The 27,668-nt window shown below is 42.3% G+C and overlaps 2 protein-coding genes across 3 annotated transcripts in view; one reads left to right on the top strand and one right to left on the bottom strand.

The window, feature by feature from the left end:
- Positions 1–949: 949 nt before the first annotated feature.
- Positions 950–6,822, bottom strand: CPTP (ceramide-1-phosphate transfer protein). Of its 2 annotated transcripts, none has more exons than XM_030222474.1 (3): positions 6,682–6,822; positions 4,681–4,814; positions 950–2,585 (listed from the first exon to the last, which is right to left on the bottom strand). In XM_030222474.1, exons 2-3 carry the CDS (start codon positions 4,803–4,805, stop codon positions 2,063–2,065), a joined length of 648 nt encoding a protein of 215 aa, XP_030078334.1. In that variant the 5' UTR covers positions 4,806–4,814; positions 6,682–6,822; the 3' UTR covers positions 950–2,062. The 2 variants fall into 2 exon arrangements, with proteins under 2 accessions (XP_030078334.1, XP_030078333.1); XM_030222473.1 differs by having other exon boundaries at positions 4,681–4,811.
- Positions 6,823–7,043: 221 nt separating this feature from the next.
- Positions 7,044–27,668, top strand: part of INTS11 (integrator complex subunit 11) — a 30,286-nt gene continuing 9,661 nt past the window's right edge. Inside the window, exons 1-10 of the mRNA XM_030185697.1 lie at positions 7,044–7,187; positions 8,055–8,247; positions 14,390–14,487; positions 14,755–14,828; positions 16,301–16,529; positions 16,961–17,059; positions 17,528–17,562; positions 20,834–20,972; positions 25,269–25,333; positions 26,251–26,440. Coding sequence (XP_030041557.1) covers positions 8,220–8,247; positions 14,390–14,487; positions 14,755–14,828; positions 16,301–16,529; positions 16,961–17,059; positions 17,528–17,562; positions 20,834–20,972; positions 25,269–25,333; positions 26,251–26,440 — 957 coding nt within the window. The 5' untranslated portion in view covers positions 7,044–7,187; positions 8,055–8,219. The remainder of the gene's footprint in view (positions 7,188–8,054; positions 8,248–14,389; positions 14,488–14,754; positions 14,829–16,300; positions 16,530–16,960; positions 17,060–17,527; positions 17,563–20,833; positions 20,973–25,268; positions 25,334–26,250; positions 26,441–27,668) is intronic.

Here is a 27,668-nt window from a genome sequence, read left to right as displayed (position 1 = left end):
TACAAATGTAACTAAAATAAAAATACGTAGCAACAAATGTTGAAAGGTAATCAGCATGATTTCAAATGTTACAATGGACAACACAACCTCTCGTTCTTCTGCTCCCTAACCATCAAAAAAGGTTCAGTCAGAGGCTGCTGGAAAACCTTTTTTTTTTTTTTTGGGGGGGGGGGGGGGGGGGGGGCAATGACTCCAAATGGGTTATTTTTGCTCATACCATGCCAGTAATGAACCTCACTCCTAAGCCAGGGTATACAGCATTTGCCCTCAGTTGCATTATGTTAAAGAACGCTTCTGGAACATTGGCAGTAAGAATTTAGCCTGTGATTATGTTGCCTCAAGTAAAAGGGCTTTCAAAGGAAGAGATGGAGCCTTCTCTTAGGTCTGTGCCTTAGCTGCTCCCTGTCACTGCAAACCCCAACCCTGCAGGCAGTTGTGTAGGAAGAGCCTGCAGCTCAGGAAACCTCAAATGACACATTTATTTTTTTGGATTTTGCTCACAGTAGCTCAAGATGAAGTTACGTTCAGGTATACTGGGTATTTCTCTGTCCCTGGAGGGCACACAATCTAATTTTGTACCTGAAGCAATGAAGGGTTAAGTGACTTGTCCAAGATCACAAGGGGCAGCCAGTGGGATTTGAAGTGGCCACCTCTGGATGTCAAGACTGGTGCTCTAACCACTAGGCCACTCCTCCACTCTAACCACACAATGGAATTCTGGAGGAAGATGAGTGTGGTAGCCGTGTTAGTCCACTCTTAAGGTTATCAATAGAAATCAAACAAAATAAAACATGGAAAAGAAAATAAGATGATACCTTTTTTATTGGACATAACTTAATACATTTCTTGATTAGCTTTCGAAGGTTGCCCTTCTTCGTCAGATCGGAAATAAGCAAATGTGCTAGCTGACAGTGTATATAAGTGGTTTTCACTTATATACACTGTCAGCTAGCACATTTGCTTATTTCCGAACCCATCCCAATTTCAGTCCAGTCATTGCACCCAACGTTCTCACCCAGGGGCTATGCAGAAGGATCATTCTGGAACTCGACCATTAGTGATCCTACCAGAATCATGTGGAGGATAGTTCTAGAGGAAGCCTATTCTATATAAGGATGTCCTACTTTCCTTTAAGGAATACTAGCATAACCAGCTATATAAGCATATATGTGGTTAAGTATGAACATTGGGCTGATGTAAACGTACACACTACATTGCCAGAGACAGGCATGTAACTTATGGGGCCCTTATACTAAAGCTTAGCACGCACTAATTTTGTTAGCTGCGCAACATCCTAAGATGACAATTTTATACCCATGGGCTTCTTAGCATTTAGTGCATGCTAACAAAATTAGCACAGCTAAGCTTTAGTAAAAGGGCCCCACAGCATTGCCTTAGGTTGCATGTGACAAGTGCAAGTCCAACCCACACTCTTGATTTAAATACTCACAGCTAAATGTGGACCCGTACATAACGTATAGTATTCTCTGTTACATGCAAGTCCCATCCACACTCTGCCCATGTGTATGCCCACTTGTAAGATATGTATTTATAGACTAGTATATAAGCAGATTTCTGCATGTATATGCCAATAATCTAGATGGTAACCTCTTGTTTACAGAATTACCCCCTAGGTGACACCACTGCACAATCCTGTACCCCCAGCCCACCCCGCTATGGCAGCATCCAAAACACCGGCCACCCAGGAAGTGCAAGAACTGACCTAGGTATCAACCGTATTTCCTTAGGCCCCAGAAATCTTGAATTATTAAAATGTCTTTAAACAGCTAAAAGACAGTTTGCGAAAACAAAATGAATGCAAGATAAACCTTGGGACTTCCAAGGCATCCTCTTTATCTTTGGTTTGTCTTAAGAGTTTCTACAAGAAGAATGAATCACAAGACTCCAGCTGTTGTGTGGCAGTGATGACATCATCAGTTAACAATTGGCCACTGTTTACTGACGTCATGAGCACAAGTAGAGATCAGAAAGGAATTTGAAGTAGGAGACACAGCCCTGGCACCTGGATCCCACACAGCCCCACCAGCATTAGATAAATGTGTCAAGGTAAATCAAGCAAATTGTGCCGAGCGTACAACTGTTGTGTGATGTCATAGACTTGGCTAACATAAGGCATTGCTTCTCCAAGCATGGCCACGACATCCTCTATAGAGCCCACATTCATCACTTCAAAGAAGGTATTCCGAGCTGGAAGGGCGTAGAAAGATACCGTGGCTGCCTTGCGAATGATCCAAGGGTGGTAATTGGCTAACGAATCATTATAGGCATCGGTGCACAAGACCGAGGTCTTACTGTCCTCTGTACTGGTCCTCAGCTTTTCCAGGAATAGCTGCAGCCAGCGTAGAGCACGGTGCAGTCGCAGAATGGTCCGGCAACCTGAATTTGGGTGCTCCGCCCTTCTATTTAGGTCCACCAAGTTGGCTCCCAGCTCATACGCCACCATGGACTGAAGGCTCCTGTACTGGTCCCTGCTGCTGCTCTTACGGAAAGCTTCCATGATTTGAATTTTGTTTATAGCATCCTTTGATACAAAGGAAAAGATTGTGCCCAGGCTGTTCATGAACCTGGAACAATAAAAGGCAACCTTAAAAATATGTTATCGCAAGAAGAGAAACCACCAAACCCAGTATGACATCAGTAAGGAAAACTTGGAATGAGAAATCTGCAGGCAGACACTGAGCCCTGGATTCCACAAACTTGCACGTCCAACTTTATACCTAATGTGCAATTTGCACGCAGAACCCTAACCCGCACAACTTACTATTATTGGCTGATAATGGGAGTTATTGGCTTAAATTGGTATTAGTTGAAGCTAATTGTCACCACTTAGCATTTGTGCGTGCAACTGCCCCTAGTCGCTATTTTAGAAGTGACAATTTAATCATGCATAACTTCTAGGGGGTGTGGATGTGGGAGGAGCATGGGTGGGTCAGGGTCATGCCAAGAAGTTAGGTGTGCAGATTATAGAATGGTAGGAGTTAGGCATGTGTACTTACACCAGCCTTTGACATAGCATAAGTGCTTGTGCCTAAAGTTAGGTGTGAAACTGGGAAATTCTGCACGGAATTCACACTTAGAATGTGTCATCCTGGTGTCTACATTTTGGCCTTCTTTCCTGACTATATCCTTTAGTGTTCCTGCAGAAAGAGAGCAGCTAATGAAGCTTATAGCTGCCCTGCAGCACCCCCTGCTGTTCAGAAACTGAGAACCACAGATACAAATAAAACAGGGCTTGCTGCCCACTAGCCCCCAGATTCTATATACGGCGCCGATCCAAGATGTGCACCCAACTAAGTTGGGTTTTTTTTGTTACATTTGTACCCAGCGCTTTCCCACTCATGGCAGCCTCAATGCAGCTTACATGGGGCAACGGAGGGTTAAGTGACTTGCCCAGAGTCACAAGGAGCTGCCTGTGCCTGAATTGGGAATCAAACTCAGTTCCTCAGTTCCCCAGGACCACTAGGCCACTCCTCCACTCTAATGAGCTAGAGGGCCAATACTTGAGTGCTAATTGGCACTAATCTGCATCAATTTCAATTTGCATGCACATCTTGCTACATGCTGTTCCATAACAATGTGTGCCCACATCCCACAGTGTACAACCCAAAAGGGGAGTGGCCACAGGAGGTGCCTGGGCAGGTGGGCGTTCCTAACATTTGACACAGTGTTACAGAATACCAAGGATGTGCGCCCAAATTAGGCAACGGGAATTACACCACTGAGATTGCCAAAGCCTACTCCTCATGGATTTCCTGAAGAATCATCTCTCCCCAGTGCAATCTGTTCAAAATGCAGCTGCACAATTTATCTTCCTTCAGCACTGTTACAACCAAGTAATTCCTCCCCTCAAGTCATTAGATTGGCATCCTCTCCATTTCTGCCTATAGGCCAAACAGCTATTGCACACCTACAAATATATTCATTCTGTAGCTCCTCATTACTCATCTTCTAAATTTCTACACTCTTTGTGAAGGTCATTTACCTCGTAAGTCACTCTTATTTATCCATTTTTCCTTCACTGTGAACTCCCATCTGCACTCTTTCAACCTTACCGGCACCATTTGTCTAGAACAGATTTCCTAAGTCAATGTGTCATGCTCCCTCTCTGGCCATACTCAAATCCAGCTTAAAGACTCGCCTTTTTGAAGCTGCTTTTATTTCTTGGCCACTTCTCTATTATTTATTTGGATTTTGCTCACACCTTTTTCAGTAGTAGCTCAAGGTGAATTACATTTAGCTACACTGGGTATTATACATTCTCTTAGGACCTCTTGTTTGTCATGTACATTTGTCTTGATTAAACTGTAAGCACCATACAGCCAGAAGTATCTCTTGTTACATGTGTCAGTGCAGCGCTCAGCATGCCTAGTAGTGCTTTAGAAGCAATGCTGGGCTCTAATCCTATTCAAATTCAGGCTAAAAGTCCACCTTCTTGAAGCTGCTTTTAACTCTTAACCCCTTATTCACTTGTTCAGTATCCTTGTTTGTTTTAATCACGCCCACAATAAATAATTCCCTAACCCTTTGAATAGCTTGTAAGCTCTGTTGAGCAGGGACTGTCTCATGTTTGTGTACAGTACTGCAAGTGTCTAGTAGAACTATAGAAATAAGTAATAGTAGCAGCAGCTAGTAGAGGTAAGCAAAATAATCACACCACACCTGATAAGCCCATTCCAGCCACTGATGTAATGATCCACAAGCACATCCTGATTCTCTTTCTCCAGGCAGGCCTTGAAGCTGGACAGGACTTCTGTCAGGGAGAACTTTTCTTCTACAGCCGTCATACTGAACTGCAACCCAAGAACAAAAACTCTTGTTACGTTTAACTTTAAGTTCAGAGAAAATCTTACAGCTGTGGCTCATCAGGCAGGAGCAAGGTAAGTACCACAGTACCTACACTGGAGTGGAAGAGTAGCCTAATGGTTAGTGCAATGGACTGAGAGATCCTGGGGGACTGAGTTCAATTCCCACTGCAGTTCCTCGTGACCCTGGACAAGTCATTTAAATCTCCATTGTCCCAGGTACAAAAACTTGATTGTGAGCTCATTAGGGACAGAGAAAGTACTTGCATATAATGTGTGCAGCACTGCGTACATCTAGTAGCAGTAGAGAAATGATTAGTAGTAGTACTCAGAGAATCCTTTCGGGCTACATCACTTAATTAGCTAGTCTGTCCACATATTGTACCACATCTGTAAGAGGTATGAAGTTCAACCAGAACAGGCAATGACAGCTGGTTCCTGGACATAAATGGGATTTTAGGGCTGCAGCTTTTACTTTCTTAAAGCATAGAAGTAGATGGTCTGTTAACTGCCTCTAGAAGAACATATAAAGTTGGTTATGTACTCTTCAAACCTCTAAGAAAATTCCAGATACAAAGTTTTGGCAATAGTTTATATATAAACTATACAATTTCAAGAGTAAGCCCTGGACCACATTCAGGGATAACTCACGGCTCAATTGGAACCAAAGTGTGGGACAATACAGAGAAGTGGACTATCATCTGCAAATTTTTTGCTGCTGAAAATATTTTGAGGCTGATATTCAAAGCGATTTAAGAGAGCAGGAGCCTCTCCTGCTAGCTTAAATAGCTTCCCGGTGCCTAACTGGGGATATTCAGCAGCACTTAACCGAACAGTGCCGCAGAAAATCCTCTGAGACCGCCCAAACACAAAATGGGCAGGTCAGGGGCAGCACTGGGAAGGAGCTGTCCTAAATAAGGTTGCTTAGCTCTGTGGGTGCAGGCTCTGAACATCGGACCGGCACCCGCATAACTTTTCACATTTATTTTTATTTATTTTCTCTTTACTAAAGCCCCTGAGCTCCCACAAGCCCTCCAGCCAATCCCTACTTCCCATCACTCCTATTAAAGCTAGAATCATTTTCACAACATGTACTTTTATTTACAAAATCATTTACGGGATGGCTCCAGACTACATATGTGGCATGACAGATCTCCCAACTCGAAACTCAAGTTTAACTGTAAGGGATTATCTCATTCTACACATCCCTAATTACAAAAATATCAAATACAAATTCATTCTAACTCAAGATTTCTCTCATTTAGGTACTAAATGGTGGAATTCTATCCCAAGGAAAATAAGACAACTCTAACTATCTGACCTTTGGCAAATTCTTGAAGGCTTTTCTTTTTAATAAATTCCTTCACCAGATGTTGAAATCAGTTATAGCCAAGATCTTTCTCCTCACTGCTACTTTTTCAAGAATGTTCCTTTAATTCTTACAGTTTTCATAACATGTATTATACATTAACTTGTACTGTTTACTTATGTAAGCCAGACAGACCTGAATTCGGATAATGCGGGATACAAGTATCAAATAAATAAATAAAGGACTGTCATTTCCTGTAATCTTGCTATTGGTGTGTTTTTTTTTAACTCTCTCTTTGTCATTGGCAGCTCAAAGTAAGTTACATTCAGGTATTTCCTTTATACCTGGTACAAGCTTACAACTTAAACTAAGGCAATGAAGTGTCACAGCAACATAATAATTGGGGCAGATGAAGCCCATTATGCCCCATCTAGTCTGCCCAGAGGGGTGGTTAGGGTATCAGCAGATTCTAAATCCCTGGTTCTCAGCCCTCTGCTCTAACCATTAGGCTACTCCTCCACAGCCCTTTTCACTAGCCCCAGCACATACCCCGTATCCACAGCACTCGGCTCCCAATATAAAGACCGGCTCCGGGAAACAATTGTCGTGGCTGCTTCGCTGCCGACGTAATATCCAGCTATTGGAGAGTTGGTACTTTAACCCACATTCATTCAAGTGCTCAAGTTTTACTCTGCCCTGTAGTTCCGGGTTACAAAAGCAACAACAATCGCCCAATTACATCGCTCACCACGAAGTCAGCAGCCAATCGTGTTCCAGTACGAAGAGCCTGACCGCCTTCTCCAAGGAGGTTTGATCATCAATCAGAGCTGCTTGGATAAAACGTTTCCACCTACCCCTATCCGCTTCTCAGTGCCGGCAAAGGTGGACCCAATCGCAAGTCCTTTTTTTTTTTCCTTCTTCAGTGCTTCCGTCCCTTTTGTCGTAGCTGAGGCTGCGCAATGTTAGAGGCCGGAAGCCGGAACTTGGAAGGGTGCTGTGCTGATACCGGGTGCACTGCACAGCGTTATATTATAATAGAGAGAATGTTAAGCTAGGTAACACGGTTTAAGTAGTTTTATTGCCATTTCACTTTTACAGCGGTGTAGGTTTTTCTCTTTTGTACTACGAGTATTATTGTTACTGTGTTGACCTAAACATGCCTCTGCATGATATCTGACTGCCTACTGTTTCCCCAGAGCTCCAGAATACTGTTCTATTGTGCTAAAAAGGGTTAGGCAGGAGGAGTCATCAGAAACCTCAGGGTAGCGTTGTTCAGTGCAACCCTGAAGTACCGTTCAGCCCTCCTAAGTCAGGATATGCGCAGTAAATTAATGCATGGGATACATTTGCGTATAGTAGAGAGAGTGCATGTAAACGTATGCCATGTATATTCGTTCTGGGTTTCTTGCAAGTGAGACATGCTAGAGTACGACTTGCTTGACAAACACGCAGGCAATATGTTGTAAAAAGCAAATTGGTAGGGGTATGAGGCGACCCAGAAGCATCACAGGCAAAGGATACGAAGAAGCAGGTGGGGGGAAGAGGGGTTGGTAGTTGGGAGGCGAGGCTTGTGGAGGGCAGACTTATACGGTCTGTGCCAAAGCCGGTGATGGGAGGTGGGACTGGTGGTTGGGAGGTGGGAAGTACTGCTGCGCAGACTTGTACGGTCTGTGCCCTGAATAAGGCAGGTACAAATCAAGGTAAAGTTTACACATATGTTTGTCTTATTGGGCAGACTGGATGGACCGTGCAGGTCTTTTTCTGCCGTCATCTACTATGTTACTATGTAAGTCAAAGGGAGATACAAGAAAAAAAGAGGATTTGCTGGGTTGGAATTTGGAGGGAAATTTGAGATAAGCTTAACAGCAAGGACTGGCTGATTGTTTCCCGCAAGTTATTTTCTCTTATTTGGCCATTGGTAGGAAAACACCTAGTCTTAGTGGGGTATGCTTCAGGAATATTAAAGAAGAAAGAATGGACTTCCAAAGACTCTACGGAAACTGAATTTTTTCCTGGTATCCATTGCACCAGCTATGGAGTTACTGGTTTAGAGAAGCATATAGCAGAGATCTAGAGCACTTCAAGAGATGCCTGAGATCAAAGTAACTCCCTTAGGTGAGTTTTTACATTTTATTCTAAAGACTAAACACAAAACGGAAAGTAACTTTAAGGAACATCTCAGAAATGGTGTTACAGGACAGGTAACCTAAGTGCTAGCTAACTCTGATTAAAAAAAAAAAATGCAGCTCAGAAATGCATCAGATTACTACAGAGTGTAAGAAGGAAGACTCTCATCCCAAGAAAATGTTCTCCATTCTTTTCATACAATGCCTAGCATTCTGATTGCTTTTTTGGCCATCACTGCACACAGAGCACATGATTTCAACATATCATCAACAATGACACCTAGATTATTTTCCTGGGTGGTGACTCCTAATGTGGAACCCTGCATCGTGTAGTTATACTTAAGGTTGATCTTACCTACATGCATTCCTTTGCACTTGCTCACATTAAATTTCATCTGCCATTTGAATGCTCAGTCTCCCAGTGTCATAAGCTGTTCTCAAAATCATCTTGTTATTTACCAACTTTGAATAACTTTGTATAATATGATCACCTCACTTTTTATTCCTGTTTCTAGGTCATTTATAAATATGTTAAAAAGCAGTGGTCCCAACATAGTTCTTTGGGGAGCCCCATTGAGCCTGCAAAGAGGTGGGAAAATGTGGGATACAAATGGAAAAAATAAAATTCACCCTTCTTCATTGAGAATATTGCCCATTTAACCCTAATCCATGTTTTTCATTACATGTTAATTTCCTCGTGAGTTTCTCTTGGTGCTTTCTGAAAATTTAGATGCACTATGGGGCTCATTTTTAAAGAGTCTTACAAAGTTCTATAGGTTACTGTATTACTTTGTAAGTCTAAGTGCTTTGAGAATACACCTCCAAATCAACTGACTTTTTTTTTTTTTTTTTAATATCAGTGGTTCCCAAACCTGTCTTGCATAGTTTTGAGTGAGGTGTACTGTTTGAGTGGTGCATTAGGCACCTTGATTTGTATTGCTTCCTTTAGATTACTCTCCCAGGAGTGTGATAAATATTCAGAACTGGTTTATTTATTGTTTCTACTGTCATCTGACGATAAGGTATTCTGTTTACCCCTGATGCAGGCATTTTTTATTTGTTGGGTTCTGTTCTTATTATTGATGCTGGCAATTAAAGAATCACCTGGTTCCTACATCTGTTTGACTCCACTTTTTTTTCCATCGACAGTTTAAAACAAATTTTTTCACTGATTTCCACTTGATAATGCATTTGCAGGGATACTTCAAAAAGAAGAGAGTTCCTAGCTGGAGCACTGCAGGCTTAAGAAGGAGAAAATTGTTCCTCCTTTTCTGAGTTTTTTTTTTTTTTTTGGTTAAATCTGGGAAACTTTTAACTTGCAGTCCAGGAAGGGAACACCTCTTTTTTTTTTTTTTTTTTAAAGAAGATTTTCAACAACCATTCTTGATCCAATGGAAGAGCCAGTGAAACAATAAGTGTAGCCAAGGTAACAGATTCAGTATCTGAGGTCACCAGTAATTCTGAAACATTTAAAACATCAACACCAATATATATTTTTTTTTTTGTTACATTTGTACCCTGCGCTTTCCCATTACCAATCCGGGAGCAAGCCCAAAACGGGACCCATTTGCTCAGTGTCCCTTTTAGCTATAGGGAGATAATATAGGCGGATTAACGGAGGCATGGATTGTTGAGGAATCAAAAGAACTTCTTTTAAATAGCGTTGAAACATATCCTTAGCCGGAAGCTTAGGAAAGTTTTTATCAAGCACAGGTTTGAAAACTTCGCTGAATTTTCTAAAAACTCCATTCTTCTTTTCAACATAGAATTTTCTTTAATTAAAGTAGTTGTTAGTACTTGAGAGTTCTTTAACTGTTCACTACATACTACCACGATCTGTATAATCTGAGATAAGTCTTTGTGCAAAGATTCACTGTTGGCAGAATTATGCTGGATATTAACATTCATTAAAGCAAACTACCCAGAAAGGGCCTTACCCAAATCTGTTACTTCATTCCAAATTGTTTCCAGCATGAAAACTGAAGGCTTCTGGATCTGAATCACAGATTCTGCTGAAAACAAACCGCCCTCCAAAGCAACCTGAGCCAGTCCAGACTCTGCTGCAGAGCAGTATCCAGATGCACCTTCCAGGGAAGGTTAACCTGGAGGTGAACAAGGCACCTGTGCGCTGGTTTAGGAAACAATTCCTTTCTCAGCAAGAGCTACCACTGAGGCACGGAGGAAATCTACTGAGATGTCTCCAAGGCTCAGATGACCCGGCTTTGGTGGGGGAGATCGTAGGTTTGGGGTAAGAGAAATCTCGGAACCAAAGCCCGACACCGACCCTCCTGGTGTAAGGGCAGCTGATAAAACTTCCCCTAATGTCGGAGAGTATGGAGTCCTGCGAACCACAAAATCATCCATAGGACCAGCAGAAATGGAAGAAGATTGAGATGAGGGTTCAGAGGGAAAAACCTTCACTTTTCCTTTCTTGACCATAGCGAAAGGATCGAGGAGAGTTGTGCTACTCTGCTGCCACCATCTTGACTCCTCCCCCAGTAATTTTGTTATTTTATAATTGTCTCTACCATTTTGCCTGGCACTGATGTTAGGCTCACCATTCTATAGTTTCCCATGTCACTTTTGGAACCCTTTTTAAAAAATTGGTGTTACATTGGCCACCTCCAATTTTCAAAAATAGGTTGAAAATTACTAATAGTAAATCTATAATTTCATTTTGTAGTTCTGTCGGTACTCTGAGGTATATAACCATCTAGGCCAGGTGATTTGTCTCATTATGTCTTTCAGGTTAACAAAGATTTGTTTCAGTTTCTCTGACTCATCAGCATTAAATACTATTTGTGGCATGGATATCTCTCCCCCACATCGTTTTTTGTGAAGACTGAAGCAAAGAATTCACTTAGGGCTCTTTTACTAAGCTGTGCTAAAAAGTGGCCTGTACTATGCTTAGAGTGTGGGTTTCACACTCACTGAGGCTGCTTTTAGCGTGGCTGTATAATGGCTGCATTTCCTATTTCCTCAAATTAATGGCTACAGACACCTATTTTCTAGGCAGTAAGGGCTCCCGTGCTAACCGTGTGCTAATTGGTTAGCTTGTGGCAATGTAGCTGCGCTAACTGATTAGCGCTGGGCACACCTACTCTCCGCCCTCCAAACACGCCCCCAGTGCTAAAGAATAAAAAGCACACATGGGAAGCACGTGCTGATCTAAAAAGTACTGCGAGATGTACGAGCACTCCCTGCGGTAGCGGTTAAAACCTAAGTAAAAAAGGACTCCTTAGTCTTTGCACTATGGCCTTGTCCTCCCTGAGTGCTCCCATATCTAAAAAAAAAAAAAGCTTTTATATCTCTAAAGCAGTGGTCCTTAACTGTTTTTCAAGTCGAGACACACCTGACAGATTATGCTCACATATGTAATACACCACATATAGGACCCTCATGGATGTTTGGTCCAACACAGTAAACAATTTTTTTTTAGTTAATCATAAACATACTCTGCATCCACAAAAACTGTATTGCCCCTGTCTCATGCCATTTGATTAAACTCCTATTATATATTTTGCACCAAAAATACACAAAACACTTATTAATCCACCGGGTAAACTAATAGTATCGCGTCAAGTCTATTCAACTTTGGAAAGCTAAGTGCTTTGAAAATATGCCTCATAGTACTACTACTACTACTATTTAGCATTTCTATAGCGCTACAAGGCGTATGCAGCGCTGCACAAACATAGAAGAAAGACAGTCCCTGCTCAAAGAGCTTACAATCTAATAGACAAAAATAAATAAAGTAAGCAAATCGAATCAATTAATGTGAACGGGAAGGAAGAGAGGAGGGTAGGTGGAGGCGAGTGGTTACGAGTCAAAAGCAATGTTAAAGAGGTGGGCTTTCAGTCTAGATTTAAAGGTGGCCAAGGATGGGGCAAGACGTAGGGGCTCAGGAAGTTTATTCCAGGTGTAGGGTGCAGCGAGACAGAAGGCGCGAAGTCTGGAGTTGGCAGTAGTGGAGAAGGGGACAGATAAGAAGGATTTATCCGTGGAGCGGAGTGCACAGGAAGGGGTGTAGGGAAGGACGAGTGTGGAGAGATACTGGGGAGCAGCAGAGTGAGTACATTTATAGGTTAGTAGAAGAAGTTTGAACAGGATGCGAAAACGGATAGGGAGCCAGTGAAGGGTCTTGAGGAGAGGGGTAGTATGAGTAAAGCGACCCTGGCGGAAGACGAGACGGGCAGCAGAGTTTTGAACCAACTGGAGAGGGGAGAGGTAACTAAGTGGGAGGCCAGCAAGAAGCAGATTGCAGTAGTCTAAACGAGAGGTGACAAGGGTGTGGATGAGGGTTTTGGTAGAGTGCTCGGAAAGAAAGGGGCGGATTTTACGGCTGTTGTAAAGAAAGAAACGACAGGTCTTGGCAATCTGCTGGATATGAGCAGAGAAGGAGAGAGAAGAGTCAAAGATGACCCCAAGGTTTCAAGCTGAGGAGACAGCTACACTAACCCTAATGCTGTGCTGTGCTCTATCCCGGGCTGTGCAGGCAGCAAACCGTGCTTAGCAGGGTTTTCAGTTCCAGCAGAAGTGAAAGCCTGTATGTGTGTTTGTTGCCTGCGTGGCATTAGGGTTAATGTAGTTGCGTCTCCTCTGTTGGGCTGTTTCCTGTTGCCTGCACTTTCCTCTCCCAGCCACTGTTTGTTTGTTTTTTGTTACATTTGTACCCTGCGCTTTCCCACTCATGGCAGGCTCAATGCGGCTTACATATTATATACAGGTACTTATTTGTATCTGGGGCAATGGAGGGTTAAGTGACTTGCCCAGAGTCACAAGGAGCTGCCTGTGCCTGAAGTGGGAATTGAACTCAGTTCCCCAGGACGAGAGTCCACCATCCTAACCACTAGGCCACTCCTGTTTCTGTTGACCGGCCCCACAACACACCAGTTGAGAACTTCTACTCTTAAAGCAAGCTTCTTTTCAAATTCTCCCTTTGCCTTCCTTACCGGTGCTTTGCATCTAACTTGCCATTCCTTATGCTGTTTTCTATTATCTTCATTTGAATCCTTTTTCTGTTTTCTGAATATGTTCTTTTAGCTATAATAGCCTCCTTCACCTCACTTTTTAACTATGCTGGTTGTCATTTAACCTGCTTTCCACTTTTTTAAATATGTGGAATACATTTGAGCTGGACTTCCAAGATGGTATTGTTGAATAAAATCCATGTCTGATATAAACTTTTAACCATTACAACTGCTTCTTTTAGCTTTTTTTGATCATTTTCTTCATTTTATTGTCGTCTCCTTTTTGAAATTTAAATACTAACATAATAGATTTTCTATGTGTGCTCATTCTAGTTAGCTATTAAATCAGATTTGATTATGTTATGATCACTGATCCTAAGTGGCTCTACCACCATAGCTTCTTGCTCCAAATCCTGTATTCCACCAAGGACTAGATCTAGATTTGCTTCCCCCTCTTGACAGTTCCTGAACCAGCTGCTCCATGAAACATTTATTTTATCAAACTAAAAATGTAGACTTTATTAACTGCTTTTGTATTAAACTCTAAGCAGGGATTATGTATTGAACCCTGGCTACTTTTTCCCCAAGTTTGAACACGATTTCCCAATGGGCAAATACTCGCTACTGCCAATAGCACGGCTGCACTGTAACACTTTAACAGTCTAGTAGTGCAATCACAGCCCTAACATAAAAAAACCGTTGATTCCTCCTCCCCACCCCCACCAATCCTCATATCTGATCTCCGCACTCTTCCAATCTGATCCCCAAAGCCCTGTCCACAGTTCCCCAAGACAGCCCTCCCCATCCTCTCCCTCTACCACCTCCCCCCCCCCCCCCCACACACACACACCAAAACCCCTTGAGAATCCCTTGGACTTACCTGGGAGCCATCTCTGCTGTGCTAGTGAGATGGGGCAAGGCATAAACACTATATTTGGCAATGGATGGGAGAAAGGATTCCACTAACTGTGATATGACTCGGGCAGGTCCCTCTTCTCTATTCTGATCTGATGAATCTCTTGAGACTGTCAACACAAGATATACCATCCAGCAAGAGCTCCCATGGATCAGACGAGGTGACAGCTGAAATTCCATTGGAATAGCGACTGCCGGAAGAATGATCGGTAAATAATGCATTTCATTTTTTGTCTTGTCCTCCAGGTGCTGGTCAGGATGTTGGCCGCAGCTGCATCCTGGTTTCTATTGGTGGGAAGAATGTCATGTTGGATTGTGGTATGCACATGGGCTACAATGATGACGTAAGTAACTGCATTAAACCCCATTCCAGTGTACTAGATTTTGCCATGAAGACCATTTTCTCTCAGAAAGCTATTTGAACTTTTGCTTAGATGGCCTCTTGCTGTGTCCCTGAAAGCAGAATCTACAGACATTGGAATTACTTCTAGGGTGAAATGTTCCCCTGCCTCCAAGTAGAGTTTGTTCTTGTACATGAATGTTACATCACTGTAGTGAGCTGTAGTCATGTTAACACCTGACAGCAGTTTACAATTTGTATTTTTCTTCAGCGACGCTTCCCTGATTTTTCCTACATTACCCAGAACGGGAGGTTGACAGAATTCCTGGATTGTGTCATCATCAGGTAAGAGAGGATCTGTGTGTTTGCAAAGAAAATATGACCAGTGAAGTCCCCCGAATGTTTGTTCTTTTTTCCTAACTTCTAATACTTTGGCCAGTCTAGCTAGGATAACAAATTTTGGGCTAGATTTTGAGCCGATTTGGCAACTGTATTAATCTAAATGCCAGCACTTAAATGAATCCATATATTCAACAGTTTAATAGCTTAAACAACTTAATATATCACCTTTCATGACGATCAAGGTGGTTTACAATACAAAATATAATAAATAAAGAAAAGAGAGCCATAAAGTGAAAAGTACACTTACAATAAGACCTCACATACATGCACTTCAATAAAAGATCTGTGTGATTAACCCAGCTGCAGTCATTTACCAGAGCCCTAATAAAGCTACAAAAATGCTTTTTGAAAAAAAAAAAAAAAAAAAAGACGCTTTTAATTTCCCAGTGGAGGAGTGGCCTAGTGGTTAGGGTGGTGGACTTTGATTTCCACTTCAGGCACAGGCAGCTCCTTGTGACTCTGGGCAAGTCACTTAACCCTCCATTGCCCCATGTAAGCCGCATTGAGCCTGCCATGAGTGGGAAAGCGCGGGGTACAAATATAACAAAACAAAAAAAAAATGTCTCCTTTTTTAACTGTAAATAAAGCTGATTCCATAAAAAGGGTGCCCTCCAGACAAACCCTCAGGCTCTAGCCATCTCCATATGTGCCGGTAGACGGGTGCCTCTATCCCTTTAGATAATGATGTTGAATCTACAGAGTGTGGGATCACCTTGCTGGCATTACCATTTAGTTTAGGCCTGCTAAACTAAATATATAAGCGATCAAGATAGTGATTGAGTATTGCCGCTATCTGGATATTTTTAAAGGTGCTCTCATTCCTCCCCAGAACCAGCTCTGTTTTATATAAATAGTATTGGACTGTTTGACAGATTTTTGGCCCTATATTATCTGTGTAAGATTTGAAATTATATGGATAGTAAAGTCATACATTTACTGGCAGTCAGTGACTGTATGAATATCAGCCTGATTGAGTTTATGAAGTTGGACTACCAGCAAGCGCTCTAGCATAAAATTATTGTGCAGGAAGGAAAAAAACAAACAAACCATGACTGTTGGGTCTGAAAGGCTAGAGTCATTTATTAAGTAGCATGTTTGCCTTGACTTTTCTGTAAGCTGTCATACAGACTCTACATGGGGACCCACCTAAGGTCCCATTGTACATCTGGGTTTTTTTTATTGCTTGCTTTTATTTTGCAATTGAAAATTTGTTCTCTAGAGACCACTGCTTTTAAATATCCTTGCTAAATGGGAATCTGTCACTAGCCAGTGCAATCCTGAGGTTCACGGACTGCTGGTGTCTGCTATTGTCACGTCTGTTGTATTGCTTTGATAGTGAAGCACGATGCATTAAATGAAATGCCTTTGAAAACCAATGCGATGCACCTTGCTACACATCCCTTATTTTTCTTTAGCCATTTCCATTTGGACCACTGTGGTGCCTTGCCGTACATGAGCGAGATGGTTGGCTATGATGGGCCAATCTACATGACGCACCCCACCAAGGCCATCTGTCCCATCCTGCTGGAGGATTACCGCAAAATCACTGTGGACAAAAAGGGAGAGACCAACTTTTTCACTTCCCAAATGATTAAGGATTGTATGAAGAAGGTTGTGGCTGTAAATCTCCATCAGACAGTGCAGGTAAAGGGGTCACTGTGCCCTCCAACTCCATCTCTTGACAGTGCAAAGAGGAGGGCGTCCAGTTCTCCCTCTCCATGCCCAAATAGCACAACAGAAGGGGCAGCTGCATTCTCCCAAATTCCATTCCCTGTTAGCGCAACGGAGGGGGCAGCTGCATTCCTCCATTATAAACAATAATAGGAGATTTTATTCAAAGTTGATCATAACATACTACTAATACAGAGCTAGCAAAGAAAAAGATTTGTCCCACTCTCAAAACAGTTAATCCTGTAGGGCTGGAACATGTGTAGTTTGTACAGAATATCCAGGACCTTGAAGCCGAGATTAAATACTTGATCTGTGGTGTGGCAGCTGGGCGTTTTGTGCTCCTCCTGCTTCCTGTGCATTGGATGGATGATAATCTGTGTTGGCGTCACTGTTTTGTTTTGCAGGTGGATGATGAGTTGGAAATCAAAGCATACTATGCTGGGCATGTGCTGGGAGCTGCCATGTTCCTAATCCGAGTCGGGTCAGAATCTGTGCTATATACTGTGCGTATCTTACAAAGGTTACCTCTCTCTTAGAATGTAGAAATTTGGTCTGTGTCAGTAGTGAAGACTTTCCAGCCCGTTCACTTACTGCCAAAACACTGCAGACCAGCGGTGTTGGCTGGCTTGACTCGTGCTTGTGTTCTCTGATTATCCCAGCAACCCCCTTTGTGGGGGCTGTTCCATGCCCTTTTGATAAATAATGAATGAAGGAAACTGTAAGTGACTGCTGTTACTGGGATGGGATGCTGGGCTTGATGAACCATTGCTCTGGCATTTCTTCTTATGGAAATCATGATTTTTCATATTTTGTGGTGTTTTCTGTGCTTTAGGAGCAGTCTAACATTGTGCCAGCTTTCCCAAGCCCTGACTGTGACCTCGGTGCAGAATTCTTTGGAAGGAAGGGACTGCCATGCTTAGAATCTCATACATTCTGACTGTCTAAAAACAATTGCATTTTCTTTTCACCAGGGTGACTATAACATGACCCCAGACAGACATCTAGGGTGAGTGAAAGAGAATACTGATGTAGGCTGTAAGAGGTTAATCTTGGGATTCCTGAAGAGAATCCGACTGCCTGTTTGCGTTTAGAGATCAGCATTTGTTTTTATCTGTGTTAATTCGTAATACCACTATAATAAATAAATAACAATAGTAATAATTTGGTGGCTCTTTAATCTAGAGAGGATTATCTTCTTGTCATTACTCAATAACAACTGAGCAAACTTTGACATATGGGAACAAAATGATTTGCATAAATTTACACTCAAAGGGGTAAAGCTGAGATTATAATAGATGCACAGGGAGCAGGAGAGGAGGAGGAAAAGAGGGGGGAAAGGAGTTTTTGCTGTAAAATAGATAACATTGGATACTTTGAATTTGTATTTGCAGTTTGATGGAAAAACAGAGGTACGTGAGGTTTTATATCGATCAAAGCCAAAAAGGGGGGGGGGTCTAGGAGAGGGGGTCCCAAACATTATAATCTACTGTAAGGCAGCACAACCGCAGGCCTTTGAGAGGGAGAATGAAGGTAAAGTTGAGCAATGGGTTAACACTAAACAATCTCGGGTGAGGGAGGTCCCTCTGCAGTGAGAGTTGGGAAACCCAGTGGAGGGAGTATCCTGATGGTTAGAATAGTGAGCTGAGCATAAGCAAGATCCAAAACACCTTCCTTTTCTTCCCCTTCTCTATGTGGAGTTAACAGTGAAGGTCTAGGGTGGTGCTCGGGTGCACCCTTTGGTTTTGAGCCCATTTGGTTCAATAGGCTGTTCACCCCAGGGATGGAATATGAGGTGGAGGGAGAAAGGGTTATACAGGCTAGGCCAGTTCGTGAACTGACCTAGCCTGTATAACCCTTTCTCCCTCCACCTCATATTCCATCCCTGGGGTGAACAGCCTATTGAACTAGATGGGCTCAAAACCAAAAGGTAGGAGGGAAAGTTGTTAATTTCAGTTAAATGAGGGAGGAATTTGGCCTCTCGTGTGTGTGCCTGTGAGACACTGGTTTAGATAACTAAACATGAACACTAGGTTCTGGGAAAAATGGGAACTGTGATGATGCAGTTTAAGGAATTGTTCTGTAAACCCACTAGGGGAGGGGATTATTGCCCAAAATACACAAGGCCTTGCTGGCTTCATTCAGGGGGGCTCCTGCTCATAAAGATATAGAAAATAATGGCAGATAAAGGCCATGTGGTTTATCCAGTCTGCTCGTTCATATCGTCTATTCCTCCTAAGAGATCCAACATGCCTATCCCATGCTTTCTTGAATTCAGATACAGTCCTCGTCGCCATTACCTCCACCGGGAGGTCATTTGACGCATACACCACCCTTTCTGTAAAGAAGTATTTCCTTAATTACTTTTGAGTCCACCCCCTTCATTCCAGAGTTTCCTTTCAGTTGAAAGAGGCCTGAGCCTGGGAGAAAGATCTAGCCTCTAGCAAGGAGACAGAAGAGTGACCTGGTTATCTTTCAGTCTAGTTTCCAAAGGAGCATTCAACAGACCAAGACCATGTGTGAGTGAAACAAAGGTGGTATAAAACTCACAAGTTGCAGTGATACTATAGTTCAGCAACCCATTTCTGTTTTAGTGAGCGATTCCTTCATTGGGGGGCAGCCTGGTCATATTATCTTGAGAATAAAGAGAGTAAGACCATCTTACAGAGTATACTGATAAAAGTAAACTGTCCCAGCGTCACACATATTCAAAAACAAGCTTTCTAACGTCTTCGGGGACTAAAAAACAAAGCTTGTTTTAATATAATAGAAACTCAAAATTGCCTTGATGCAGATGTGCCTTGCTGAACTACAGAATACTGGACTTATCTCTTGAGTTATTAATAGAATAACGGCTTTGTTTCACTCAACCAACGTTTTGGTCTTTTTGCTGCTTCTTAGACTAAACTGACATTTGCAGTTGTAGTGCCTCACTCTGTTGTGAGGCCATGGCTAAATTATCAATACAAGCTGTTTTTGGTTTTTTTTTTAAGAAAATGAGTGTAGTTTTATACAGAGATTATGACCTCCTGACCATATATTAAAGCAATGCAAAATTGGCAATGGTTATTTGTGGGCAAAGGGGAGACTTTTGTCATATGTGGTGGGAGTATCAGGAGCTAAAAAAGTTTGGGAAGGAAGTAGGCTCTCATTTTGAAGGAGGTGGTTCCAAACCCCAAATGTTACCTATTAAATGCCCAGTAGAGAAGTTCATGGCTGGGGTTTTTTTTGTTTTAAATCTTGTGGCAGCCAGGTGTATAATCACAGCATTTTGAAAACAACCTAAATTTACCATCAAGACAAATGCTCCCCCATTCTGTAATAGGTTTTGTAAATTATGCACTGATTGTGCACATACATTTGTGGAATACTACCTCCATGTGGATAAATGTATAATTACCTGCATAAATGACTTCTTAGGGCCTAAACATTGCTATGGAGTGTGCTGAGATGGCATTGGGTTTAAGAGGGTATTTCCAGGGGAGGAGTATGGGCAGGGCATAGTATTCTATAAGGACACTGAAATGCCCAGGTGTCCTTATAGAACAGGCTCAGTACCCAGTTTATTAGGCTGCATAAACAGAAGGGTTACAGAATTACCTCCAGGTTATAGAAGGTGCTGTGGGACATCTACAGTATAAGCAAGATCAGAACTCTAAGGCATATGAGATTAGGCCAATTTAGCAAGATTTGGAGGGCCTTTGAGCAGTGGTGCAAAATAGGGTGGTGAAGAGGGGAAAAGGGGGTTGAGAGGGGAAGGGAAGTGGGGTAAATACTTGGGACTTTTCCTCTTGGTTGAATGTTTCTGCATGAACTAGATGGAGATCTGATGATTCATATTTGATATTCATATGCTGGTTCCAATAAATAAAGAAAATGTACATTAAAAAAAATAAACAGAGGCACAAGGAGATACAGGGGCTCATTTTCAAAGTGCTTAGACTTACAAAGTTCCATAGATTACTAGGAGGCTCATTTTCAAAGCACTTAGCCTCCCAAAGTTCCATAGAAACCTATGGAACTTAGCCTCCCAAAGTGCTTTGAAAATATGCCTCTATGTAACTTTGTAGGTCTAAGTGGTTTGAAAATACACCTCACAACAACTTGCTTGAGGTCAGACACACAAAAGTTTAATATGTGAGAACATCTGCAGTCTTCCAGTGACATGATAGCCTTTACAAAGTTGTGAAATCGCTCCCTGTTCTGTGGATTGAATAAACTGAATTACTTCTTTATTACTACTGTATGTATTACTTGTGGGTTTTTTTTTTTTAATGCAGAGCTGCATGGGTTGATAAATGTCGTCCAGATCTGCTGATCAGCGAGTCCACGTATGCCACTACAATCCGAGATTCCAAGCGCTGCAGGGAGCGAGATTTCCTGAGGAAAGTCCATGAAACCGTGGAGAGGGGTGGAAAGGTGCGGTTCATACTGACCAGGCCACATTTAGTTATGGGATACCATGTTAAAGTCCATTATGTAGAATGAAAGAGACATAATCTGAACACTGCCACTTTCTATGGATTCTCTAGTGGTTTTTACAAAGCTGCAGTAAAAAGTGGCCTTAGCATTCCTTTACACGGACGGGTCTTTGATGCACGCTAAGGCCATTTTTACCGCTGCTGGAAAATGGCCACCCGCTAATGTTGCCATTAATGTGTGACCCTTTACCACCACCTATTTTGTAATATCACGCTAATCAGCTCACAGCAGTGTAGCTGCGCTAATTGATTTGGGCTGTCATGCTTCTCTCCACCCCTCAGACACACCCCCTCTGAGAAAAATTCTGAAAAAGTATACAGCGCGTTCCACTGTAAGACCATTTAATCTGCGGTAAGCATGTGCCAGTAAAAGGAGCCCTAAATGAATAATTAACAAATGAAAGAGCTTTGACATGGGGAAGTTGAGTGCCTGTTGCCCTGTAGCTCCCAGTTTGGTTTTGAGAATCAGTGTGGGTTCTGTATCTCAATTATTTGGTAGATAATTGTATTCATTTCATTCATTTAATATCGCTTATTAAAAATGTAATATACTTCTTTTCTTGCACGCAAATTAAAGTGGTTTACATAAAAAAAAATAAAACAGAAGATCAGAATGGAACGCTAATAAGTAGATGGGAAAGACCTAGCTATGACAGACAAACTAGCCAGAATTCAAACCAAGATAAAACATTCATAGCAAACATTTAGAAGCCCCTGTCTCCCGCTGCAGAAACCAACCTGGTCATGTTCTATAGGCCTGTTGAAAAAAATTCTCTTGGCGTGCGCTGTGTAGGTGACGAGTCTCTTCATAGATGAGGCTGGAAATACGCTTGGCTCTGCCTTGGTGAGCCAGGCGTCAGCTAGCGGGCTTTGTAATCCCCTAGATGTTATCATGTAACACCTTCCTATGCTGCTTAGCGCCCCCTTTCCCCAAACCCTTCCCACCTTTACCATGTCCAGACATCTTTAACTTGCAAAGTGAAAAGCATAAGTACATAAGTACATAAGTAGTGCCATACTGGGAAAGACCAAAGGTCCATCTAGCCCAGCATCCTGTCACCGACAGTGGCCAATCCAGGTCAAGGGCACCTGGCACGCTCCCCAAACGTAAAAACATTCCAGACAAGTTATACCTAAAAATGCGGAATTTTTCCAAGTCCATTTAATAGCGGTCTATGGACTTGTCCTTTAGGAATCTATCTAACCCCTTTTTAAACTCCGTCAAGCTAACCGCCCGTACCACGTTCTCCGGCAACGAATTCCAGAGTCTAATTACACGTTGGGTGAAGAAAAATTTTCTCCGATTCGTTTTAAATTTACCACACTGTAGCTTCAACTCATGCCCTCTAGTCCTAGTATTTTTGGATAGCGTGAACAGTCGCTTCACATCCACCCGATCCATTCCACTCATTTTATACACTTCTATCATATCTCCCCTCAGCCGTCTCTTCTCCAAGCTGAAAAGCCCTAGCCTTCTCAGCCTCTCTTCATAGGAAAGTCGTCCCATCCCCACTATCATTTTCGTCGCCCTTCGCTGTACCTTTTCCAATTCTACTATATCTTTTTTGAGATACGGAGACCAGTACTGAACACAATACTCCAGGTGCGGTCGCACCATGGAGCGATACAACGGCATTATAACATCCGCACACCTGGACTCCATACCCTTCCTAATAACACCCAACATTCTATTCGCTTTCCTAGCCGCAGCAGCACACTGAGCAGAAGGTTTCAGCGTATCATCGACGACGACACCCAGATCCCTTTCTTGATCCGTAACTCCTAACGCGGAACCTTGCAAGACGTAGCTATAATTCGGGTTCCTCTTACCCACATGCATCACTTTGCACTTGTCAACATTGAACTTCATCTGCCACTTGCACGCCCATTCTCCCAGTCTCGCAAGGTCCTCCTGTAATCGTTCACATTCCTCCTGCGACTTAACGACCCTGAATAATTTTGTGTCATCGGCGAATTTAATTACCTCACTAGTTATTCCCATCTCTAGGTCATTTATAAATACATTAAAAAGCAACGGACCCAGCACAGACCCCTGCGGGACCCCACTAACTACCCTCCTCCACTGAGAATACTGGCCACGCAATCCTACTCTCTGCTTCCTATCTTTCAACCAGTTCTTAATCCATAATAATACCCTACCTCCGATTCCATGACTCAGCAATTTCTTCAGGAGTCTTTCGTGCGGCACTTTGTCAAACGCCTTCTGAAAATCCAGATATACAATATCAACCGGCTCCCCATTGTCCACATGTTTGCTTACCCCCTCAAAAAAAATGCATTAGATTGGTGAGGCAAGACTTCCCTTCACTAAATCCGTGCTGACTTTGTCTCATCAGTCCATGTTTTTGTATATGCTCTGCAATTTTATTCTTAATAATAGCCTCCACCATCTTGCCCGGCACCGACGTCAGACTCACCGGTCTATAATTTCCCGGATCTCCTCTGGAACCCTTCTTAAAAATCGGAGTAACATTGGCTACCCTCCAGTCTTCCGGTACTACACTCGATTTTAGGGACAGATTGCATATTTCTAACAGTAGCTCCGCAAGTTCATTTTTTAGTTCTATTAATACTCTGGGATGAATACCATCAGGTCCCGGTGATTTACTACTCTTCAGCTTGCTGAACTGACCCATTACATCCTCCAAGGTTACAGAGAATTTGTTTAGTTTCTCCGACTCCCCCGCTTCAAATATTCTTTCCGGCACCGGTGTCCCCCCCAAATCCTCCTCGGTGAAGACCGAAGCAAAGAATTCATTTAATTTCTCCGCTACGGCTTTGTCCTCCTTGATCGCCCCTTTAACACCATTTTCGTCCAGCGGCCCAACCGACTCTTTGGCCGGTTTCCTGTAACTGCTGGCTCTTGGCAGGGTATAAAGTAAGATTACATAAAGCAAAAAAAATTAAATATAAATACTTCAGTACAAGGAGCGGAAAAGTCAGTATAATAGAATACATAGACCAAATGAATCTATTTTCAAAGCAGGTGGTCAGTGTGGGTTTCTTTTTTCCCTTTAAACACCAGCTGCACTGTTAAAAAAAAATATATATATATATATTCATTCAACACCACTCTGACAGTCTCTATTACCTTAGGCCTGCATAAATCATCTGTGTTTTCAAAAGGTTATACCAATAGTATAAGCTGAATATTTGTCTGACTGGCCCTATACCATAATTTGGGGTAGAAGGACGGTGGTACTAAAATTATCCATATACCATTTAGTATTCAGCTGACAACGGTCAGCATTTCTTTAAACACTGGCAGCCACTAGGTCAATTAAAACTGGATATTCCTTGCTGGCCCATTGAATAGCCAGGTACTCAGCAGCCTGTCTGGAGTTACCCAGGTGTTACTGATATGTAAAGGCAATACCAAGGTAATTATCTGGTTAGCCTTTTTGCTGTCCAAAGGTAACCAGATAATTAGTTATCCAGGCACCACTGCTGAATATTGGTGCTGCCTGAGTAACTCCAGACTCCACACTAACTTGATTAGTGTCACAGCAGCCCACTAGTTAACTGGCTAGAAGACTCTTATACCCACAGCACTGAATATCAATCCGATAACCGTGATATTTGGCTGCGATATGGATGACCTATGTATTTGTTAGACCTTCTGTCCATATGATGGTTGAATATCAATATGTGGATAATTTTTTTAGTCCCACCCTCCCTCTGCTCCAAACTATGGCATAGGACCAGTCAGCAAATATTCAGCCCGTACTATAGATATAACTACAGGATTTATGTGGCTGCCAGCAAGTGCACACATCCTTTTGAAAATTGACCTGAAGGCTAAATAGAATAATAAAATCAATATAACTAGACTAGGCCTAGTTGAAGAAACTGACGGGGCAAAGCAGACAGCACTGGCAATTCAGAGCCTTCTGGAAATGGATTCTTTCAGGTCATGTGATGGGAGCACAGAACAAAAGCACAAGAAACCTTCAGGATTGGGGGGCATCAACTCAAATTTCCTGATAATTAAGGACATTCTCCCAATTTGAGTTGATGCCTCCCCAACCCTGAAAGCGGTCTAAGGGAGCAGGATTTCAGGAGTAGGTAACTGATTCAGTGATCCTTTTCCATGTGTCTTCCATTACATATCTTGATTTTGTGTTTTTTCTACACTGTGCTAGGCTGTAAATCTTATTTTTCCTCTGGTAGTCTGTAATCATACCTTTTTTTTCTTGTTTTTGCTCTTTGGCAGGTTTTAATTCCAGTCTTTGCTCTAGGACGGGCTCAAGAGCTTTGCATTCTCCTGGAAACATTTTGGTAAAGAAACTTTCGCAGTTCCAGAACACATTTTATATTTGTTTAGTATCCCGGAAACATAGAATCTGACGCAGATAAGGACTCAAAAGGTCCATCCTGATGTAGACCCCAGTTGTAAAAAAAATATGGAAAGATAAAATTCAACTTTAGAATTGATAGTAAATGTTAACCATGTGACTTTTCTATAGTCTCACTGTGGATATAGACCGTAGGCCCTATATAACATCAACATTGGGGTCCAAGATATTGACCATGTTGTAAATGAATCTGTATTGTATGGACTCTACAGTGTAATATGTGTATTTAAAAATGGGATCCAACCCTAGCCCATGTTGTAAGCGATCCAGTGTTAAATTGAGTTGTATTATAGTTTGTAATGTGCTTGCAGTAGTTCCTGGAATGTGAGTGGAAGTTTTAACAGCTGCAGAGCAACAGAGAGCTGAATAGAGTTTGTCCCCATGCAACTAAGTTTCACCCATCCCTGCCTGTTCCCACTGGAATCTAGCCCATATCCTCCAGTACCCACTAAGATCCCTGCTGTCTGTCCCCACAATTAATCTCCTCCATCCCCACCCATTCCCACAGGTAATTCCTTCAGTACCCCCATCCAAACTTTCCTTCATATTCTATTGTGTATAAACATTAATGGGAAAACATTTATTTCTTAACTTGTTCTGGCTGCTTCTTTGGCTATTCCAAGCTTGATTCTGGCATTCTTAGTAGCTTCTCTGTATGACACAAGCCTCACTCTAGCATAGCTAGAGATTTTGAGGATTCCCACAGCCCCAGAAGCCATACCCTCAGGATTCCCGTGGGTTCCACAGGATTCTCCTGATCCCCCATTCCCATCCAGCTCTCTAAAGCTGAACTTAAGATATGAAACAGAAATTGGTATCTTATCTTGCTTTTACCTAAAGGGAGAGAATGAACCTAAAGGCTCCCATTTACTTTTCCATGGGACTGACTGAGAAAGCCAATCACTACTACAAGCTGTTCATCACATGGACCAATCAGAAGATCCGGAAGACATTTGTGCAGAGAAATATGTTTGAGTTCAAGCACATCAAGGCATTTGACAGAGCTTTTGCTGATAATCCTGGACCTATGGTATGGCAGAGTGTGTGCTGGATATCCAACTCCCGGTGTGGGAAACATGTAAAAGGGAAAAGGCTGTAGTCAGATGCCTGTCTAGTGCATTGGTAGTTATGGTTTGGCTCCTAATCTGAGCTGGAAGCTTTAGACTTGCTGGACCTTGGGTCTTCTTTCAGCCTAACCAATGATGTAATGGTGTTAAAACCATTCTGTCTCTGTGTGAAACAAGGCACCTAAGCAGATAGCAGGAGTGAGATTTGTTCTGTGTGATGGTGGCTGGAGTGTATGAAAAGGGAGGGAATCCTGTTTTCTTCAGAGGTGAATTAATTATACTGATATTCAAGGGACACTCAGCATCTGACTAATTTTCAACTTGCTATTGATTTACCTAATTATAGGTGCCCAACGCTGGAAATCAGTACTGTCTTCATTATATGGCTTTGCCCCTTTTTTGTTTTAGACAGAACATAGAGTTGGATATCAACAGAATACAAGTGGTCTTCTTTATTTGATTGGTGCATATTCACTTGATTAAAAAAAAAGGCCCAGTGAAATTGTATGGGTTCAAATAAACTAAAACTGGTGTTGGTAATTATTCTCTGTCAATTACACCAGACTATTAATCCCCAATTACTTCCTGTTATTATATATTTTTTAATTTGCAGTGCTCAGTAATGCTGTAGTGCCCTTTAAACCAATTGTTTTCTGGATTAGGTATACAGCCGCTTTACATCACCGCACTCGCTAGCACTGCAGCTAGAGAATCATGAATGTGAGATAAGGATGGTAGGAAGGGCGAGTGCGGTGATGTAAGGCGGCTGTATACCTAATCCAGAAAACAATTGGTTTAAAGGGCACTACAGCATTACTGAGCACTGCACGGTTTGGTAATGCCTGCATGAGGGGTATACATTGATTATGCAAATTCCCAGTTGCCACAGATAAAAGAAGAAATGCAAGATAAGCTGCTTTTAAGTCCATGCTAGAGGTGGTATCGCATAACTGTAAGTCGTCTTCTCTGTCTCAGAAGGGTCATACACATTCCAGAATTGACTGTAAGAAATGCATTTCTTCTCTTTTTCTGTGATGACCTTTTTTGAAAATCAGCCTGCTAGAGTGCCCAGGAAAACAGAAGGGGACATAAACATCCCCACCCCCTCCCGATATTCAGTGCTATTTAACCAGTCGGAAACAACCACTGATTGGTTAAATAGCATTTTAGCAACTAACTGCATATATTCAG

The sequence above is a fragment of the Microcaecilia unicolor genome, chromosome 13, assembly GCF_901765095.1.
Source record: "Microcaecilia unicolor chromosome 13, aMicUni1.1, whole genome shotgun sequence".
Classification (NCBI taxonomy): domain Eukaryota; kingdom Metazoa; phylum Chordata; class Amphibia; order Gymnophiona; family Siphonopidae; genus Microcaecilia; species Microcaecilia unicolor.
Note: the sequence above shows the minus strand (reverse complement) of the source record. Positions and strands in the feature narration are given on the sequence as shown.

Coding starts and splice junctions, on each gene's coding strand:
- CPTP (XM_030222474.1), bottom strand. CDS start 4,805: ATGACGGCTGTAGAAGAAAAGTTCTCCCTGACAGAAGTCCTGTCCAGC. Junction 2,586..4,680: donor GGCTGGAATGGGCTTATCAG/GTGTGGTGTGAT, acceptor TTATTGTTCCAG/GTTCATGAACAGCCTGGGCA.